Here is a 13812-nt window from a genome sequence, read left to right as displayed (position 1 = left end):
AGTGTAGAATTACATTTCAACTTTGAAAGGGCTTCTGACATTTGCCTAATCACGAATGTGTACGTTTAAAGCTAATTTCAATGTTACAAACATGTTTTATTGTTGTTCTTGTTAATCTGATCATTAGATAACCTCAAACTGACAGGAGACCAACATCAAATTTGAGACTTGGGATCGGTTTTACAGGCCAGCATTCATGACAAACAAACAGACAAACAAAAAAGCCCTGACCACAAAAAATGAAGAAAAAGCATAAAGAATATCAGTAGCATAATGTTTTTCCCTCTGTGCTGCTGCTGACAGGTCAGTCAGCTGGCTGGAAACTACAGGATCCATCCACAGCTAATACTACTGCCAGCACAAGATGAATTAGCCTCTCTGACACACACAGTCTTGTATTTTCTAATAGTATTGCTGTCTTACACAACAGCAGTATCTTTCTGTAATATAAAGCACCTCGTTTGTTTGCGTCTCTCCGTCAACAGATGGTTTATTTTGTTTCTTTATCAGAATTATCCTTCCCTATCATTTCTCAGACAAATTATTTTATTTTCTAAACCACTGACAGAGCCACGTTATCTGTGTCATGTTGTGCGTATGACTTTGTACTAATCTTGCAAATTGAATAACGACTCTGTTGTACTTTGATAGCGAGAACCCAGAAAAACACTGAGTTATCAACTTAACATTCTCCTTACTGAATGTAAATGTCAAAACAGGGACAAATCAACAGGGAGAAAAAAAACATGAAGTGTTATTGATGCAACATTTTAGACAGTTTGGACATTCCTAAATAGTTTTATGCTCTGGGCGTATTTATCGCTCAATGTAGAATAACTTAATGTCATGAAATAATATAAACTATTGTTTTTAAAGCATATTTTCTGGCAGATTCTTAGAGATGAACGAGTTTTCACCACAGTAAGGATCACCATCTTGACAATGAAATATGAAAGACAAAGAGAGAGAAGACGAGGATGAACCTGGGGAGACACTTTAAGACATGAGGCGCAGAATCAGTACATTCACTTTCCTTTACCTCTTGGTAACTTAACACAAAATGAAGAAGTGTTTCTGATACAATGACGGGACTGGAAAATTGGCGCAGACACAAACACATTCACACACTGAAATTGTTATGGCAGTTTTTAAACATGCTGTGTGAGATAATGTGGGTTGAAGTAGATGAGGCTATCAGTATTTCTGCTAACTCAGCTGTCTCTGACCAGCACTTAAAATGTGCGTGCTCGCTCATGCATGTGTGAAAAAGTGTGTGTATGTGTGTGCGTACAGTATGCTTTTTATATGTGAATGGCTGCTTGTAAGGCTTGTATGTTTGTTTTTTTTGAGCATTTATGTTTCAGCATTTACATCCACGTAGGTACATATTTATGCATATTCACTTTGTCTGACTGTGTACATTATGAGTGTTTTCTCATTTCCTGTCCTCTCTAGTCAGCAATATTTGCACAATCAACCCTAAAATGCTGCTTTAAATTCGATTGATAAAACTTTATAACTAATTATCCACAAACTGCTCTTTTAACTTTTAAACAAAGTTAGCTTCTTCTTCCCCTGCATTTCTGTCTTCCTGTTCAGTCCAGAGCATTCCCGAGGCACAGATGTATTGTTATGTGGGATAAGCAATGTTTCATCACAGCTGGAGACATCTGACAGTGTTTAATGAATAACTTGGCAACTGTGACAGGTTTTTAAACAGCAGTCACAGTAGAAATGAAGTTAGCTCTGTATCTCTGCCCCTGGAATTTGTGGAAACAATTTTAATCATGAATACGTTTTAAAAAAACCAAGAAACATCTGCAGTGTTGACAGGCAACTCAAGTGTAATTCCAGGTGTTGCTTCAGGTTACACTCTTAATTCCTTGAAATGTTGCTTTGAAAGAGTTATTCTTAAGCTATTCATTTTTTTCCAGGTAATTCTGACTGAGGTACAGTAATACATATAACACATACAAGATAGTACTGGGTTTTGATTTGCACATGTTAGTGTATGTGACAACAGTACTGTACTTCCAGCTGCAGGCAGAAATATTCTTGATTTTCAATACTGAAATACTGGTGTGCTTGAGTCCTGTCATTCATAAACTGCCTTGAAAATGTCCATGTCACTGACAAGAACTAGAATTACCACCTTATAGCTGTATGCCTCCACAAACTAGTCAAGTTGCACTGACAGTTTGCATCCATGTCTTTGACAACACAGACCCTTCACACACATTCATTCAGTACTCACCCAGTATCTCTCCTTTGCAGAACATTAGGATCTTGGTAAAGCTGACCTTTGACCTTTTGGATTTACAATGTCTTCACTTCATCATTTTATCCTATTAGACAATTGTCTGAAATAATTAGTGTATGAATTCTTGAGTTATGGCCAAAACATGTTTTGTGAGGTCACAGTGACCTTTGACCTATGACCACCAAACTTCTAATCAGTTCATTCTTGAGTTCAAGTTGACATTTGTGCCAAGTTCGAGGAAACTTCTACAAGGCCTCCTTGAGATAAAGCATTCATGAGAATGAGATGGGTGCAAGGTCACAGTGACCTTGACCTTCAAATTCTAGTCAGTTCATTTTTGAGTCCAAGTGGATTTTTGTTCTAAATTTGAGGAAATTCCCTCAAGGTCTTCGAGATACTGCATTCGAGAAAATGCGATGGACGAGTGACCTTGACCTTTGACCACCAAATTCTAATCAGTTCATCCTTGACTCAAAGTGGATTCCATCCATCCATCAGTTTTCTTGACCATTTCTTGACCTTTTGACCAACAAGTGTCCAAGTGAGTCCAAGTGAACATTTGTTCCAAGTGTTCAAAAAATTCCCCCAAAGATCTTCCTGAGATATGGGGTTCATGAAAATGAGACAGACGAGGTCACAGTGACCTTGACCTTTGTCCTATGACTAACAAAATCTAATCAATTCATCCTTGACTCAAGGTGGATGTTTGTGCCTAATGTGAAGAAATTTCCTCAAGGTGCTCTTAAAATATCGTGTTCACAAGAATGGGATGGATGGAAGGATAAATGGATGGACAACTTGGAAACATAATGCCTTTTGCCACGGCTATCACTGGAGCAGAGGTATAACAATGTTAATTTAGCTCATATACAGTATTTCCCTTCCAGTGATCCTGCATATCGCTTCATTATATAGCCTCTGTCTAATGCCTAGCACCTCATCAGTCTCCAAAAGCCCAAATCCAGATAAAATGGAGAAGTTTATAGCACTCTCTTACCCTATCATAATGAAGATGTGCTGTAGGGCTGCAGTTGAATACAAACAAGCTTAGAGACAAATTCTGAAAAGCTTTTAACTTTTAGCTGTTAACATCATGAAAATATTCCAAACTACTGCAGGCACACATTTTACATTTCACTTTACAGCGTGTGCATCTATCTGGATTAATCATCAAGATAATAATCGTCAGGAAAACAGATGCAACTGCCACATTACCCTGTCAGCCACATACCGCTGTTGTGTCTCTTCTTTTCCTTTTACAAACAAACAGCTTCAGTCGTCCCAAATCTATCCCTCCCACAGACACAACACATTTATTTCTAGTTGCTGCTTTGGTTCCTCCATTATCATATTTTCTTATTCTTTCCAAGATGCTACCAACGCTTATAAAAACAGCTTTATAATAATCATTTATGGGTGAATGAATTAGCCGTGAATTCTGAAATATTGTGGATTACTGTAAGATAGAAAGCTCCAGAAACACTGGTGCAAATGTTCTGAGCGTAAATTTTAACAGTTCACAAGGACAGCTTTAAGTGCTCTCTAACATTTTAATGTGAGGCATTTAATCATTTAGGGAGATACAGAAATAGTGTTTATACACGTCTGGAGTATATTATGGCTCTGAGCGATATGTGAGTTATGCTGAAGATAACTTTCACTTCTCCTTTCTATGTCTACATGTCTCTGTGTTTGTCTCTGTATTTTACTGTCTGTATTCCTCTGTGTCTTAAGCTCACTGTCATATCTGTTTCTTCCTCTGCTCTCTTTCCTCCCTCCTTCACCTGTTTCTGTTTTCTGTGTTTCTCTCAGTCTGTGTGTCTGTGTGTGCGCTTCGCTGAGCGGTGACAGATCCTGCTGGGTATTCCTGCTTTCACACGAGGTGTCTTCATATGGTAATCCCTTTATAACCAACACACAAACATGCACACGCACACGGACGCTCCTCTTATTCACTTGTCATCCTGTCTAAGCGGAGATGAACACTTCCTCTGGCCAGGCAGTCTTCTGCATCTGTTCCCTCTCTCAACATTGTCATGTTCCCCAGCAGAAAGACAGGAAACAATAATAGAAGACAAAAAGGCATGAAGAATGATGGACAGCTACTCCTGACATTTTGAGAAGTGAGATAAAGAAAGACAGAGTTGGTGGGCTGGTGTTGGCTTGTTTTCTGCAAAAATCCGGAGAGAGTTTTGGGAAACAAAGTACACAACAGCAGCTCTCTACCAAAAAATATATTGTCTATAAAGTCTCTGGCTGGACTCCATTTTCAAGTGTTTCTAAATGTTAACCACTCTTTTAAATGTAACAGAACAATAATGCTAAAGCCCATGTCTGTCCTGCAGAAGTAAATACACCTCCTAATTCAAAGAACACATTCGCAAAGACAAAAGAATTAATCTTTATTATTATTATTCAGCAAGTTGTTGTTATTTTTGTTTAAGCTAATGTGGTATTTCATGCCAAAGTGTTTTGCAATGTGAATTTGTCATTCACCGGGCCTGTTGAGGCTAAACCAGTGTGATTATTTATTCAGTTGAGGCATTTGCTTCACTGTTTGTTCCATAATTTCTTTTTTCCACAAAACACTTTCTCGTCTCAAGTGAGCAGAAAATTGTCTTTTATTGAGGGAATGTCAAAAAAAATTGCGATTTCCATTCAGTCTGACTAATTTGACACAACATAATTTACATAAATATATTTGAGTAGAAACCCAGTGATTGAGGGAAATAAGCAATGTCTTTGTCAGAGAATCAGCTGGGAGGACAAACTAATATTGTCTCTGGGAGTCCGGTGTGAGGTCAGTGGGGAATAGTAATACTGTAACAATAAAATCAGATAAACTACCACAACTACCATAAATTGTTGCCTTCTATGATGACACTGTAGATCATTGTTGCTCAAAGTGCAGCATGCGGGCCAATGGCGGCCCTCTGACACATTTTGCTCAGCCCCCCAACGTGACATGAAGTGCATGCATTATATTATAATAATTTGCATTCCATTTCAGTAGATTACACGTCTTCACTACACTTTAACTACAAGGAGACTGCATCAAACTGCACCCTCTAACAAGTGCCTGCCAGGTCGGGGATAACAACTCATAGAAAGCTACTGGTTGCATAGCAACTAGCACGAGTGTTAGAAATTGCGTTCTGTCATCAATGCTAGTGCTGTTAGTTAAAGTTAACAACTTCAGTGGACAACTCACAACTGCACTTTTCCTGTGCAGCCGTCACTCATGCTGGCTCCCTAAATTGGCACTTAGTCATCAAAACTTTGAGAACCCCTGTTGTAGACGCACTAACTTTTATGGCAAACATTAAACCTTGTCTTCATTAGAACCGTTTCCATTAAACACTTTCAGTATGGCACCTCTGGAACCAAAAGTAACCCTTCACACATGGTACTTAGACCCTAGGTCCTAGCTCCGTCCAGCACCCACTGTATTTCCTCATTACCACTGACACAGATGGAAGGGGTTTAGTGTTGTCATAGCCCACAAGAACGACGCTCTGAGTGAGGATTAGAATATATGCAGGTCACAAAACCCGGCCGAAATTAATATATATGAACGCTTGAAGATTTTACGAACAGTGTGTGTCATATAAAAACTAAAGTAATGGTCAAATGAAATATTTAAGGTGTATTGATTGATTCATGTCATCACCTCATGCATTGAGTAACATCACAAGTTAACGTTCCACCTTAAAAGTCGCTGGCAGTCGACCCAGTAAATTAAATTATTTTTTTCTTCAACTAAAGCTGCTGCAAGAGGCAGCAAAACATCCTTTCATTTTATAGTTACAGTCTACTAATAAAACTCCCCATAGTATGAACAGTGGTTACATGAGCTTCCAAACCAGCCACAACTCAGCCCTGAGCAGAGTGACCGTCCACTACTGACCAATCAACAGACTGCAGTGTTCACAGCTCCACCTTTTAGTACCAGATCTGTGTGCTAGGTACCCCAACAGAGGGGATGGTATGGAACAGTTCCATTGGTACCATCCAAAACCTTTTACAGTGAAAACGAAAAAAAAAAACCCCTACCGAACTGAACTGTACTGCTCTGTGGAAACGTGACTATTGCATATACATCACATGTACTTTGTTGGAGGTATTACATTCATGTCATTTATGTGACATTGACTACATGCTTGGTAAAAGGGTTATGGGATTATTTAATCATCAACTCATTTTTTAAGCTGTAAATGTTAAATATAATCACAAATGTCCAGTATAACTTCATCATGGGAGACCACACAGAGGTCTTAAAAGGGGTGATGAAATCTGCAGTTTCACTCCCACTCTGTACACTTCACTAGTTTAAAAAATAAAATAAAAAGGGTGTAGAGAAAGCAGTGAGGGAGAGTGGGAGGGAGAGAAAGGAGAGGGAGGAGGGCTATCATCACCTGCACACACACTCATCACAGTGGTGTTGACAAGTCAAGAGAAAAAATACAGCCCAAGAGCCACTGGAAAACCACCCAACAGGCTGCACCACATCGAAAAAAAACATCAAAATACAGTCCATCTTCCTTATTTTTGTCTCCTTCTCAACTGCTGGACAGAAAGCTTCCTGCTGCCTCTGTCTGCTCATGCTCTGCAGAGTTTCAGTGCAGAAGATCTAAAAATGTGTCTGAAAAACTAACACTTTAATACTGTAATGACGGTTTGTTGGTTTGATCCTGATATGTAAAGCAAACTGGCACATGTAGCCACTGTGGGACAGGCTCTCTGATTAGGACAACACTAATTTTCAAAACAAATCGACCCACAGCTCAAAACCTCTACCTGTATTATAATGATGTGATACAAAAGCAAGCACATTAGCATTAAACGTTATAAATAACAAAAAAGGTTAATACATTTTATTATTTAGGTACTTTTTAGCACATATATAAGACTAACCTTGTGGAAGCTGCCATGGAAGATTTTTTTGATATCAGTTCCTTCAAAGGTGACGGTCTGGAAGTCTCCTTTGTAGTCATAGTTGAAGAATGTCAAGGTTTTTCCAGAGTCTGCAGGGGGTACAGACATTCGGTGGTGAGAGGATAGAAAAGGTTGATGTTCACATCAAGTAATAACTTGGGTTATTAGACACTATTGTCTCTAACTCCTCAAAGTAAGATCGTTTTGTCATAGCATCAAACAAAATTGGCTGGATAATATTAGCAACAAACAACTTGGTCTTTGTGCTGCTCTGTCTGTATTCCATAGAAAACAAATATTCATTTTACTGTTGAAAAAATACAAACTTCATCAGATGTCTTTCTGACTGGTAAATGTATTAATTCCATTTTATTTCATTGTAATTTTGGCATGGATTCCCTGTCATCTTTCATTTGCAAAATGCTGTAATATCATTTTTTCTCCAGTTCACTGCCATTATTCTACTAATATATCTGATGGGCAAAAGTGTCAATGGGAACTGTGAGTTTGAACCATGTTAAAAAAAACTAAGCTCTGAAATTGTCACATTGTTATTGCTTCTGTCTTTGTAAAATAAAATATAATGATATCATGAGTAAATACGCTGATTACTTTGTTGCTGTATAACCTCGAACATGGCGCAAATATAATGGCGACACAGCTATTTTTTAAATACTGTAAGATTATTTTAACCCTTTGCACCAATTTACTGTTGTCATTACATCTGGACTACGCCATGATAAAGATGTTTCCTTGCTTTTGTTATAAATTTCAGCCCATGAAATATTCATCCACAAATTGGGGATTCTTCTGAACAACCAAATATACCATGAACCCAAATTATGATTCATGTTTTGTCCTTGTTGCTTAACTGTATCAGGATCAACAGAGAGAGCAGAGCAAAACAGAAAAAAGGGCTCCTATAGCTTTTCAAAAGTCAAATTCAAGGTGCATTTCAGAGCTTCTCCAGCACCTTACAGCTACAGAACACACTGTATATATGATTATTTCACTTCTTTATCACACTAAAGCAAATATTATTGTGCAATGAACAATAAGTTTCGTGACAGCATTCTACAGATGGATGACAACTTATAACCCAGTCACGAGAATAAATGCTGGCATTGCACATTTCTGCAAACCATGAATATGTAACATTTGTTATAATGTGGCAATTATTATGTTATGTTTAGGCACAAAAAACTCTTGTTTATGGTTCAGAAAAGATCATGTTCGGGCTTGTCACCAATTACTCCCAAAAACCAACCAGTTTTGTTGTTTGTTGGTCGAACAGTGATCTGCAGCTCGGCAACCGTTTCACTTAGATGTCACGCCATCCACCATCACCTTCACCCCCCAGTGACAAAGTCCGCTCATATATATGTCATCGAAATTACGTCAGTTTAGAAGTGCTGATACCAGGGGTGTAAATACAGTGCAGGCAGTGCAGTTGCACTGGGGCCTGTGGGGTGGAGGTGGAGGGGCCCAATTGCCACTTGGAAATATGCCTGTGCTCAAAGAACTCACATTAAATTAAAAATGGTGTGCTTTTCTATGAATGCCCTCAAAAAAAGCAAACTCATCTTCAACATGGTTTCTGAATTATTAAATACTATCGATCTAAAACAAAATTATAAGCTTATTCTACTATATATATATACTATATATATATAATTTAACTATAAAAAACTATTTAAACTGATAATTCACTATTTTCATTTGTAGTTTTGGTCATATTTGGCAAATCTACAAGTGGATATACATAAAAGCAACAGTAAGACACACTGTTGGTAAAATATACATACGCCTAAAATTGTGTGCTTGTGTGCTTAATAACTAGTAACTAGGGTGCACTAGGGCTCGTCATAATAGTGTGCACTGGGGCCAAACATTACCACCTCATGCCACTGGTTGATTCGATACTTAATGTAATGTACAAATGTAACATATTCATGATTTGTTGAAATGTATTATCCCAACAATTTCATCTGGTGACCGGGCTGCATATTGAAGGAAAACACAACTAGGTGTTCTGTTTTAAAATGTGTCACCTGTAGATTGGCATCTTGCACAACCTGGCTGAGCCAATATAAAACAGTCACTCAAGCAATCACCAGACAAATAACCTGAATTTAAAAAAAACCTTCAGTGAAAATGTGCTAAATAAGAGAACCCTAGTGTCTGAGGCAGGCAGTCAATCAGCTCCTTGAGCCATTTTCAATGAAAAAAAACAAAACAAAAACCTTCATCTCTTTAGAAAAAAAAATCCTCCTCCATTCTCTGCCTTCAGCGCAACTGGCCATCCAGAAGCTAATTCTGCCTGGCAGCAGCTGCAGAGAGGAGTCGCTATGTGCAGGCTTCAACACTCAGTATGAATAACACGCTGGGCAATCAATAAATGCTCTTTGAAAATCAAAACAATACCAATAACTTGAGTTGAAGTGCCCTTTATCTCCTTGAGATGAAGATGAAATAAACTGCACTGAACAACATGAAGTAGTGCAAAAATATAATTGGCCTTTCCAAAATTAGGCCAAGTATGGCAGGGCTTATTAAGGAGTGCCCTTCAGCTCCTTGAGTTTGTCTGTTAGATGCTCCTCCAAAGTCTCCAGACGTCTTTCCTTTTTTAAAGGCCATTGGACTTTGAGATGAAGCTCAGCTTTCCTTGTGAAATAACTTTCCCCTGCAACCTACTCCAGCTACTCCTGTGGATTCCAAGATCATCCATCCCAGCTGCTAATATAATCTGCGCAGCAGGTCAGAGGTCTGCCCTGGGCCTCGTCCAAGTCAGTGTCCGAAACACCTCTAAAGGTTGACGCCTGGTGTGAGTTCACCCAGTGTGCAGTGTTTCTGTAACATCGCTTATCACAGTCGGATACAAACACAGCCACTGCACCATGGTCAGTCTCATGCAACATCATCCCATCTGCTTTGGCTTTAAGAAATACTGGCTTTCTATCAAATTGTGGTTTCCAGTTACAAATTCTAAAGCATGCGGGCATCAGCACCTTTAAGACTGTGGTTATGGTGCTTTCCCAGGGTTATGGTGTGTCCCGTTAAGGACAGGGTAAGCAGAAGTGCTCTGGTATCTCTGCTTCTTATTAATGATTGAGTATACACAGGTAAGATGAAAGCTTTTCTGATCCAAAGGTACGTTATATAGGATCAAAACTGTAATGATTTTTCTTCTGCTGCATGTCTAAAATCTGCTGCATTATGCACTCTCACAAACTGCAACACGTCTGCTGTTTGAGTTTGATGGTGAGACAATGGAATGATAAAGAAGCAAAAACACAAGTGATTCAAACTTACTGTCCAAAATCAGTCCCACCAATGGCTCGTTGTCCTTGTTGAGAATTTCCCACAATGCAAAGGGCTCCTGCGGGGTCTCAGGAAGTAGACGGAGCATCATAGAAATGGTGTAGTCAGAGGGTAAACCTTCGGGGTGAAGGTACCTGGGACACACACATGAAAGAGCACGCGCACACACACACACACACACACACACACACACACAGATAGATAGACAATGAGCTTGGCTGTGCCCTAAAGGCACGTATCCACAGGTGTCTTTTCCAAAGTGCCATTGCCTCTGCTCAGCTCTTGTGAATGCTTTTAGAGTGCTTTCGGCTGCCTTAGACTGTCTCCGAGTGCCAGCTTCTTTTTGATCTCAGAGTCGAGCCTTTTTTTTTTTTTTTTGTGAGGCTGCCTTCTAGCACTTCAAGTTCAAATTATCTCAGCTTCAACTTTTCAGAGGACTCGTCAATGTCACTTTTCACAAACTGAACAATCACAGAGCAGGAAGCTAAAGTTAAAGCTGGGTGACTGTAAAAAAACCAAGAGTCACCAAAATGACAACATCACAGAATGAAAGACATTATTACAGGAACAAATTTGAAGCCACTGAATGCTCCTGTTACTGTAAGTAGTTGTATGCATGGGTTTTATACTTGAGTTCTTCCCTGTGGTACAGTGACCTTCACCTGCAATCATCCCCGAGAATTTTTTTCGGCCATTTGTTTCCTGCATCGCCTAATGCTGTGAACTCTGCTAATTTATTTTGGTCCCGGTCTAAATCTGCAATTTCAGACACACTTGAAATGCACAAGGTGAAACCTTAATGACACATAAAGACAGGACCTTAGCACCTTTAATCTTTTATGGATACTTACCGATTGGGCATGGTCTAATAAAACTAGACACTTATAGGTCCTAAAAGTGTCCTGTGTAAGCAATGGAAATGAAATAGAATTTAGTTCAGTTTAGTTTTGTTTTTGTTTTTTGTTTTTTTGGGGGGGGGGGACTACAAAGCATAATTAAATGCATACTGGCCACATGCAGTAAATGTAAATGAGTGCACTTATCTATGTGTTTTGTGTTTTGTATTTACTACAGAGCCCTCCAGAAGCTGGTGAAATGCTGCAGATGCAGTTTTTGCAGGTTGTAATTATTTAAGAAAAAATGTTCTACAATTGAGCTCCGAGGCCCTGAAAGAAAATGATCTGAAATTGCCAATTTGCTTTTTGTGTTAATTGTCAGCAGGAATTGAAGGGGATTAGTGGAAACTGCGTGTTTGATACATGACTGTAATAATCTGCTTCTGCTCAGAGCTTTCAGTAAATTTCTTTTTTTATTTGCAGAAATTCCACAATTTGTAAAGGCTGCACTCCCTATAGGCTTTGAAATTCTTTTTTTTTTTAAATGAACCATCTAATTGGCACATGTAGTGTTTATACATTAATTTATCAGATAATGTGTCATCTAGAGCCTGGCAGCCACATGGAATCACAGCCCTTCTTTATTGTAACATTGGCAGTGAACAGCTCAAATTTTACAGTCTTCATGATCATTATCTGTGGTTATTAGCAATGAGGGCAAGGACTGATTGTGGGATGTGAAAGATAGCAAGTATAACACAGCCCAGGTGCTCTGAGTGGGACTTGAACTTGAAAAGATAATCAAAAACAAAGATAAAGGAGAATCTTTAACATGTTTTCTTTCATGTTAGTTCCCCAGTGGTTTACTATTAGCCAGAATGTCAGGACATTTTTATTGGCAGGACTGTTAAATAGTTTTTAGGACCCTGTGTGTGCTGCTGGCCCATAATTCAAAGTCCTCTGGTGTCTGTGTCCCGCTGGCCGTCACCACTCCCCGTGTCCAGTGGAGGAAGGGAGAGTCACTTAACAAGAAAACATACATGAATAAACAGTGGAGGAGGATCACACGACCTCCATGAAACAGGAAGAAGAGGACCTCTTATGATTTTCCTTATTTTCTCTCATATATATAATGCTAGAATGTTTGTATTCTTTATGTTTATATTTAATGTAGCCAAAGTTGCTTTTTGTTACTTCTGAAACAAGCTGACGTCAGCTCCTGACTGATTCCTTTATAAGGTCTTCTGCTCTAGTCATGCTACTGCAAGTGTTAACGTTACGTCGCCTAACAATGCTACATGTAGCTACATTTTAACTTCAAGAAAACATGTGATCTTGATTGCTGATGTCTTGACTGCTGGTTTGTAAGCCTTTATTGGTGATTTTTCATGGTAGAAAGTGACGCTACACTTCATTACAGTCATTTCCCATCTGTAATGACACGATGCCGAGATGCAGAAAAAAAACAGGAATGCAATCAGAGCAGACTGGGCTTTTTCAGGAGGGGGGCTTAAAGAGACAGGCACTAAAACTTAGCATCTCAGACAGGGGGTAAATATAGATGTTCCAGCACAGACAACATGAGGTAAATAAAGTGTTTTTAAAATTAAAGCACATAAGCATGTTCTGGTAGAAACACAAAACACAAGTATGAACCTGAACATGAGCTAAACTTAACATGCACTGTGTGATATATGCCTTTCTGTGATTTATCCATTAATGTCTCTGTGCGTCATGATGATTCTTTTGTGAGACTGAATCATCTTCAGGATGTCTACAGGTATCAGACACTTAAATGTAATGCCTTTTTTTTTTCAACATAATATTTAACCAAATTTCAGAATGATTTTTGGACAAATCAACTTTTTCTTAATCAAGCATTGCATGTAAGTAAAAAGGTAAAAACGTATGTGCAGTTGCATGCAAAAGTTTGGGCACCCGTGGTCAAATTTCGTTTACTGTGTATAGCTAAGCAAGTAAAAGGCGACCTGATTTTAAGCAAGATTCCTTTCTTATTTTAATTTTTTACAGTTTTAAGAAGAAAAAAAATGAAAAGGGCCTGAAGCAAAAGTTTGGGCATCCGGCATGGTCAGTAGGCTACTTAGTAGCGCCGTTTCATCAAGTATCACAGCCTCTAAATGCTTTTTGTAGCCAGCTAAGAGTCTTCCAAGTCTTGTTTCAGTGATTATATAGGGTGCCCAGACTTTTGCATGGTGCTCCTTTCCTTTTTTTCCACTCTAAAATTGTACAAAACAAAAATGAATACACTGATCTTGCTTGAAATGTTGAAAAACATGCTCCATCTTTACCTTCACGCCTTTTGGAGATCAGCTTATTGTCTACTCACTTAACTATTCGCAGTAAAAAGTGCCCAAACTTTTGCATGCGACTGTATGTAGCCCTGTGTTGGTTAGTTTTATAGTGGGAATATGGTTATTAGAGTGAGTTAGGTTAATCTAC

The 13812-nt window shown here is 38.7% G+C and overlaps 1 protein-coding gene across 2 annotated transcripts in view; it reads right to left on the bottom strand.

Moving 5' to 3' along the window:
• col14a1a (collagen, type XIV, alpha 1a) overlaps positions 1 to 13812 on the bottom strand; it is a 191236-nt gene that overhangs the window by 64158 nt on the left and 113266 nt on the right. For both annotated transcript variants that reach the window (XM_033640620.2, XM_078171876.1), the window contains exons 32-33: positions 10508 to 10650; positions 7175 to 7284 (exon numbers count right to left, since the gene is read on the bottom strand). In XM_033640620.2, coding sequence (XP_033496511.2) covers positions 7175 to 7284; positions 10508 to 10650 — 253 coding nt within the window. The remainder of the gene's footprint in view (positions 1 to 7174; positions 7285 to 10507; positions 10651 to 13812) is intronic.

The sequence above is a fragment of the Epinephelus lanceolatus genome, chromosome 10, assembly GCF_041903045.1.
Source record: "Epinephelus lanceolatus isolate andai-2023 chromosome 10, ASM4190304v1, whole genome shotgun sequence".
Classification (NCBI taxonomy): Eukaryota; Metazoa; Chordata; class Actinopteri; order Perciformes; family Serranidae; genus Epinephelus; species Epinephelus lanceolatus.
Note: the sequence above shows the minus strand (reverse complement) of the source record. Positions and strands in the feature narration are given on the sequence as shown.